The 8,129-nt window shown below is 51.0% G+C and overlaps 1 protein-coding gene across 1 annotated transcript in view; it reads left to right on the top strand.

Moving 5' to 3' along the window:
- Positions 1 to 394: 394 nt before the first annotated feature.
- The window catches only part of LOC145339483 (cytochrome b-c1 complex subunit 1, mitochondrial-like), a 29,053-nt gene continuing 21,318 nt past the window's right edge, over positions 395 to 8,129 (top strand). Inside the window, exons 1-5 of the mRNA XM_080183952.1 lie at positions 395 to 504; positions 1,696 to 1,836; positions 3,899 to 3,985; positions 4,846 to 4,969; positions 6,496 to 6,694. Of these exons, the coding sequence (XP_080040078.1) occupies positions 448 to 504; positions 1,696 to 1,836; positions 3,899 to 3,985; positions 4,846 to 4,969; positions 6,496 to 6,694 (608 nt within the window). The 5' untranslated portion in view covers positions 395 to 447. The remainder of the gene's footprint in view (positions 505 to 1,695; positions 1,837 to 3,898; positions 3,986 to 4,845; positions 4,970 to 6,495; positions 6,695 to 8,129) is intronic.

The following is an 8,129-nucleotide window of genomic DNA, read 5'->3' as shown; positions in this document are numbered from 1 at the left end:
ACCTGTTCGGGAACACTGAGGGCGAATTTAGCACAGCCGATGCCCCCCCACCTCCCCTCACCAGCACATCTTTCCAACTATGGAAGGAAACCGAGCATCCGGCCGCAGATTGGCAGGAGGAGTGATACCGCCAGGCCGACGGTGGCGCTGTGACAGGAGCACTGATACCGCCCGGTCGCAGGGTGGCGCTGTGACTGGAGCAGTAATACTGCCCGGTCGCAGGGTGACTGGAGCAGTAATACCGCACGGTGGCGCGGTGGCTGGAACAGTGATACCGCCTGGTCGCAGGGTGGCGGTGTGACTGGAGCAGTAATACCGCCCGGTCGCAGGGTGGCGGTGTGACCGGAGCAGTGATACCGCCCGGTCGGAGGGAGACGCTGTGACTGGAGCAGTGATACCGCCGGGCCGCCGTGTTGTTGCGCGCGCATCCTCCCCGGCTGAGTAGACATGGCGGCGGCGGCGGCGGTTTTCCGAGCGGGGAACGCGTTCCTTCGGGCCCGCAGAGTGAGTACCCGAGCCCGGCGCCGGAACGGGGTCTGGGCCGGGGGAGACGGGAAGAAGCGACCAGGGAGTGGGCACCGGCTGAAAGTCAGGCGGAGGCCCGGGACGGAGAGCGGAGCCTGAGAGTGAGAAGGTCAAATAGAGGCCAAGGGGGTGGGAGGTACTGTGTAATTTGGTTGGGGGGGGGGTTGAGCTGGTGGGGTTTATTGTTTGGGGGATCGGGGGGGGGTTGGGGGTGTCTGGGAGGGTTGATGGTTTGGGTTGATGGGGTTGAGGTTGGGGAACTGGGGGATTTGGGTTTTGGGGGACCCTGTGAGTGTGTTTGGCTTTGGGAGTGTTCTGGGAGGGGGTTTGTGTGGGTATTCTGTGGAGGTGGGCTTTGGGGATGTTCCGGGGGGGTGGGTGGGCTTTGGGGATGTTCCGGGGGAAGGGGGTGTGGGCGGGCTTTGGGGATGTTCCGGGGGGGTGGGCGGGCTTTGGGGATGTTCCGGGGGGGTGGGTGGGCTTTGGGGATGTTCCGGGGGAGGGGGGTGTGGGCGGGCTTTGGGGATGTTCCGGGGGGGTGGGCGGGCTTTGGGGATGTTCTGGGGGAGGGGGGCGTGGGCGGGCTTTGGGGATGTTCTGGGGGGGTGGGCCGGCTTTGGGGATGTTCCGGGGGAGGGGGGCGTGGGCGGGCTTTGGGGATGTTCCGGGGGAGGGGGGCGTGGGCGGGCTTTGGGGATGTTCCGGGGGAGGGGGGCGTGGGCGGGCTTTGGGGATGTTCCGGGGGAGGGGGGCGTGGGCGGGCTTTGGGGATGTTCCGGGGGAGGGGGGCGTGGGCGGGCTTTGGGGATGTTCCGGGGGAGGGGGGCGTGGGCGGGCTTTGGGGATGTTCCGGGGGAGGGGGGCGTGGGCGGGCTTTGGGGATGTTCCGGGGGAGGGGGGGCGTGGGCGGGCTTTGGGGATGTTCCGGGGGAGGGGGGGCGTGGGCGGGCTTTGGGGATGTTCCGGGGGAGGGGGGGTGGGCGGGCTTTGGGGATGTTCCGGGGGTGGGGGGGTGGGCGGGCTTTGGGGATGTTCCGGGGGGGTGGGTGGGCTTTGGGGATGTTCTGTGTGGGGTGGGTTTTGGCACTGTACCGGGGGAGGGGTGTGGTTGGGTTTTGAGGTGATGGGGGAGAATCCGTGCTGAGCTGACTGCTGTTCTTTCCCATTTAGCCGACTCTGTTTGCTGCCAAGCGGTTTCAGGGCTCTGTGTCCTATGCTCAGACTGTCGCTAATATCCCAGAGACCCAGCTCTCAACCCTGGACAATGGGGTGCGAGTTGCCACGGAGGAGTCTGATCATCCCACGTGTACAGTGAGTGTACTTGCTGCTGCTCCATTCTTCAAGACTGTCTCCTCAAAGCACTGCTTTCTGCTGAATCCTCTTTCATCGGGGTGGGTGGGAATGAACCAGTTTCTATCGCCCCAAAGTTAAACTCATTTGTTGATGTTGCACCAGCTTTCTTCCTCTTTTCTAGACAATCTTTCTCCTCTGCTTATAGTCCCGACTCTTCACTTTCTCAGAGCTCCATGTCCCCTTCCCAATTTTCTCTCAAATGGCTACCTTTTGTGATAGTTTGAACAGTGAATTTCGGTAAACTATTTGGCTAGGAAGGCATCGCAGATACTGGCATCATTCTAGATCGGTGCACTGATATGTTTTAGTAGCTGCTGTGAGGGAGTGAGCTGGAACCACAGTTATTCTCCTGGCCCAAAGGCACCAGAGGAATAGATAAGATAGAAGCAAGGAAGCTGTTTCCACAGGCGGGTGAAACTAGAACTAGGAGGCACAGCCTCAAAATAAGGGGGAGCAGATTTAGGACTGAGTTGAGGAGAAACTTCTTCACACAAATGGTTGTGAATCTGTGGATTTCCCTGCAGAGTAAAGCAGTTGAGGCTACCTCTTTGAATGTTTTTAAGGCAAGGATAGATAAATTTTTGAACAGTAAAGGAATTCAGCAAGGCGTTTGATAAGGTCCCCCATGCAAGACTTCTTGAAAAAGTGAGAGGGCATGGGATCCAAGGGGCTTTGGCCTTGTGGATCCAGAACTGGCTTGCCTGCAGAAGGCAGAGAGTGGTTGTGGTTGGGTCTTTTTCTGCATGGAGGTCGGTCACCAGTGGAGTGCCCCAGGGATCTGTTCTAGGACCCTTGCTGTTTGTCATTTTCATAAATGACCTGGATGAGGAAGTGGAGGGATGGGTTAGTAAGTTCGCCGACGATACGAAGGTTGGTGGTGTTGTGGATAGTCTGGAGGGATGTCAGAAGTTGCAGCGTGACATAGATAGGATGCAAGACTGGGCGGAGAAGTGGCAGATGGACTTCAACCCGGATAAATGTGTAGTGGTCTGTTTTGGCAGGACCAACAGGATGCAGGAGTACAATATCAAGAGTAGGAGTCTTAGCTGGGTTGAAGAGCAGAAGGATCTTGGGGTCCGGGTCCATAGGACTCTTAAATCAGCCTCCCAGGTGGAGGATGTGGTCAAGAAGGCGTATGGTGTACTGGCCTTCGTTAATCGAGGGATTGAGTTTAGGAGTCGGGAGGTAATGCTGCAACTTTATAGGACCCTTGTCAGACCCCACTTGGACTACTGTGCGCAGTTCTGGTCGCCTCACTACAGGAAGGACGTGGAAGCTATTGAGAGAGTGCAGAGGAGATTTACAAGGATGTTGCTTGGATTGGGAGGCGTGCCTTATGAAGATAGGTTGAGGGAGCTGGGACTCTTCTCCCTGGAGAGACGAAGGTTGAGAGGCGACCTGATAGAGGTTTATAAAACGTTGAGAGGAATAGATGGGATGGATTCTTGAAGGCTATTTCCCAGGGCTGAAATGGTCGCTGCGAGAGGACACAGGTTTAAGGTGCTGGGCAGCAAGTACAGAGGAGATGTCAGGGGTAAGTTTTTCACTCGGAGGGTGGTGAGTGAGTGGATTCGGCTGCCGTCGGTGGTGGTAGAGGCGAACTTGCTGGGGTCTTTTAAAAGACTTCTGGATGAGTATATGGGATCTAATGGCATTGCAAGTTACAGATAGTTCTATGGTTTGGTAGGTATAGATGTGATCGGTGCAACTTGTGGGCCGAAGGGCCTGTTTGTGCTGTCGTGTTCTATGTTCTATGAATTAAGGGTTATAGTGAGCGGGTGGGTAAGTGGAGCTGAGTCTGCAAAAAGATCAGCCATGATCTTATTGAATGGCGGAGCAGGCTCGAGGGGCCAGATGGCCTACTTCTGCTCCTTGTTCTTATGTGACTGCTCAAGCTTGTGTCTGTTCAGTGACGTGGTGTACAAGGATTGCAGCCTCTGAGTCCAGAGCAGGGTGTTTCTGGTGGAATGATGTGTTGCTGTTTGTGAATTGCTGCTCTGACTACTCTCTCTTTGTGCAGGTCGGTGTGTGGATCGAAGTTGGAAGCCGGTACGAAAATGAAAAAAATAATGGAGTTTCAAACTTCCTGGAACATGTGGTTCTGAAGGTAGGCTATGGGAGTGTCCAGCTTCCCCCCCCTCCATGGGCAATAGAAATTGGGGCAAAGTAGCAAATCCGTTACCACTGTTGACAGGTGGGCACAGAGTCAATTGAAAAATACATAGAACATCACAGCGCAGTACAGGCCCTTTGGCCCTCGATGTTGCGCCAACCTGTGAAACCAATCTAAAGCCCATCTAACCTACACTATTCCAATATCATCCATATGTTTATCCAATGACCGTTTAAATACCCTTAAAGTTGGCGAGTCCACTACTGCTGCAGGCGGGGATTCCACACCCTTACTACTCTGAGTAAAGAACCTACCTCTGACATCCGTCCTATATCTTTCACTCCTCAGTTTAAAGCTATGTCCCCTCATGCTAGCCAACTCCACCCGAGGAAAAAGGCTCTCACTGTCCACCCTATCTAATCCTCTGATCAACTTGTATGCCTCTATTAAGTCACTTCTTAACCTTCTCTCTAACGAGAACAGCCTCAAGTCCCTCAGCCTTTCCCCATAAGACCTTCCCACCATACCAGGCAACATCCTGGTAAACCTCCTCTGTGAAAGATGGGTTTAGATAAAGAGTGGGGGTGGATCTAACTAGCCTGCTCTCTGAAAACCCTTTGGGCTGAATGATCCTCTGCTTTTTAAAAATATGAAAACTCAACTTCAGGTGACACTCAGACATGAGTGTTCACTGCTTTTTGATGGGAGTGTGACAGTTTTGGATCACACTGAATTGAGGAGAATTGGGTCATGAACAACAATGTCCAGGGATGCAGTGGTAATGAGGGGGCGAACTGGATACAACAGAATATTTCGGAAGACCAGTTTGAAATGTTAAATTGTCCTGTTTTCAGGGAACCAAGAAACATTCTCAGCTGGAGGAGGAGGTGGAGAGCTTGGGGGCTCATCTGAGTGCGTACACCTCCCGTGAACAGACTGCTTACTACATGAAGTCATTGGCCAAGGATTTGCCAAAAGGTGTGAAATATTCCCACAGTATTTTTAATAATCAGAATGTTGATTTGGTGCTTTTATCTGTAACCAGGATTTGTATTGATATAAACTCCCTTAAGACTGGTGTGAATATTTCCCACAGAAGGAGGTAATTTGGCCCATTGTGTTGTTGCTAGTTTTTTGAAAGAGCTATTCAGTTTTATACTTCATTCTTTCATGGGATGTGGTGTTGCTGGGTAAACATTTAAGAGTCAACCACATAGCTGTGGCTCTGGAGCCACATGTAGGCCAGACCAGGTAAGGATAGCAGATTTCCTTCCTTCGAGGGCATTAGTAAACCAGATGGGTTTGTACAACAATCAATGATAGTTTTCATTGTTACTATTACTGAGAGTAACTTTCATTTCCAGATTTTAGTAATTGAATTTTTAAATTCCACCAGTTGCTGTGGTGAGATTTGAACCTTTGTCCCCAGTGGCATCACCACTACAGCACCATCTACTTCTCCCACAGTCTTTTGATGTATTTAATTTGTTTATAAAATTGAGGGGCGCAGATAAGTTGAATAACCGAGGTAGGAGATTCCAAAACTAGGATTAAGGTGAAAGGGGACAGATTTAAAAGGACCTGAGAGGTAACTTTTTTACACACAGTGCGGTGCATGTATGGAATAAGCTGCCAGAGGAGTGGTAGAGGCGGGTACAATTACATCATCTAAAAGACATTTAGACAGGTACGTGGCTGGGAAAAATTTAGAAGGATATGGGCCAAACACAGGTAAATGTGACTAGTTCAGCATAGGAAACCTGATCAGCCTTGACAAGTTGGTCCAAAAGGCCTATTTCCATGCTGTATAGCTCTAAGATTCTAATTGTGTGACACCCTCAGCATTTTAACAGGTGGTGTTTTGCTCAAAATTCATTTGAAACGTACAGAATTATTCCCGTGTCAGTGGGCACCTGGTGCCGGCCCTTGCCCCCGTGTCAGTGGGCCCCTGGTGCCGGCCCTTGCCCCCGTGTCAGTGGGCCCCTGGTGCCGGCCCTTGCCCCCGTGTCAGTGGGTGCCTGGTGCCGGCCCTTGCCCCCGGTGCCTGTGGATCAGATCCTCAGCCTATCAGGATCTCGGTGAAAATGTATAGGAGAGAATTGGGCTCAGTCATAACTTTTCCTCTAATTGTTGAAAGGATTGGTGGCAAATTTTGTATTAAATTTATATCTGCATTCATTGGTGAAAAGGGGGGAGGGGTGTCTTAGTTATGATGGAAATCCAAACCTACTACATGCCAGCAGTGAATAGAGAGGGGAAAGAAGTATCAGCCATCTGTGAATGATATTAACACACTTCCCTATGTACTGCTGTCATAGCTAGATACTGTCACGATAGCTCTGCTAGTTACTGTCCGGTTAAACTGGTCTTAGCTAGTTAATGCTTGTTAAACTGATCAAGCTCTGTTGTTTACTGTCATAGTTATGCTAGTTACAGCTGTTTCAAGCAGCTTCTCCCCTGGTTAAAGTCACACACAGTTCAGCTGATGCATTTGCCTTTTGCAGCTATGGAGTTGCTTGGTGATCTAATACAGAGCAGTTCACCGTCAGAAGCTGAAACGGAACGTGGACGTAAGCTGATCCTGCAGGAGATGCATGAGATGGAGAGTAACCTAGAGGAGGTCGTTTTCGATTATCTTCATGCCACTGCCTTCCAGGGAACGCCCCTTGGCTACACAGTGGTGGGACCCACTGAGAACATCAAGTGAGTGAACATAGAACATTACAGCGCAGTACAGGCTCTTCGGCCCTCAACGTTGGTTCCACTGGTTGGCGCAATCTAATGACCCTCTAATCTAAACTATTCCAATGTTATCCATATGCCTATCCACTGACCATTTGAACGCCCTTAATGTTGGCGAGTCCACAACTGCTGCAGGCAGGGCATTCCACGCCCTTACTACCCTCTGAGTAAAGAACCTACCTCTGACATCCGTCCTATAACTACCACTCCTTAATTTAAAGCTATGTCCCCTCGTGTTAGCCATCGCCATCTGAGGAAAAAGGCTCTCACTGTCCACCCTATCTAACCCCCTGATCATCTTGTATGCCTCAATTAGGTCACCTCTTAACCACCTTCTTTCTAACGAAAATAACCTCAAGTCCCTCAGCCTTTCCTCGTAAGACATTCCCACCATACCAGGCAACATCCTGGTAAACCTCCTCTGCACCCTTTCCAATGCCTCCACATCTTTCTTATAATGCGGCGACCAGAACTGTACACAATACTCCAAGTGCGGCCGCATCAGAGTTTTGTACAGTTGCAACATGACCTCACGGCTCCGAAATTCAATCCCTCTACCAATAAAAGCTAACACACCGTACGCCTTCTTAACAACCTTATCAACCTGGATGCCAACTTTCAGGGATCTATGCACATGTACCCCGAGATCTCTCTGCTCATCAACACTACTAAGAGTCCTTCCATTAGCCCTATATTCTGTACTCCTGTTACTCTTACCAAAGTGAATCACCTCACACTTTTCCGCATTAAACTCCATTTGCCACCGCTCAGCCCAGCTCTGCAACTCATCTATGTCCCTCTGCAAACTGTAATATCCTGTGTCAGTGGATTTGTTTTGTTCTTTTGTGGGGTCATTGCTCACCACCATCTTCACCAGGGCAACTAGGGATGGACAATAGCTACAGGCATAGCCATCAGTGCCCATATCCCATGAATATAGTTAAAACAAAAAGAACATCCCCTCTTCTGACCTTATGATGGCAGGAAGGTCATTAATGAAGTAGCTGAAGATGTTTGGGACACTACCCTGAGGAACTCCTGTAGAAATGTCCTGGAGTTGAGATGATTGACCTCCAAATGCCACAGCCATCTTCCTTCTGCAGTAATGTTTTGTTTTGACTTTGGTCAATGCTCAATTTGATTCAACATTTGCATTACTTTTGTCGACACGGTGGTTAGTGCTGCTGCCTCATGGCTCCAGGGACCCAGGTTCAATTCCCAGCTTGGGTCACTATCTGTGTGGAGCCTGCACATTCTCCCTGTGTCTGTGTCGGTTTCCTCTGGGTGCTCCAGTTTCCTTCCACACTCCATAGATTTGCGGGTTAGGTGAATTAGAGTCCAGAGGTTACAGCATGGAAGAAGGTCCTTCGACTCAACTTGCCTGTGCTGACCAGCT

The sequence above is a fragment of the Carcharhinus amblyrhynchos genome, unplaced genomic scaffold (genome assembly GCF_965287045.1).
Source record: "Carcharhinus amblyrhynchos unplaced genomic scaffold, sCarAmb.v2.hapA scaffold_494, whole genome shotgun sequence".
NCBI classification, from domain to species: Eukaryota; Metazoa; Chordata; class Chondrichthyes; order Carcharhiniformes; family Carcharhinidae; genus Carcharhinus; species Carcharhinus amblyrhynchos.
This window is presented reverse-complemented; position numbering and strand designations above follow the sequence as displayed.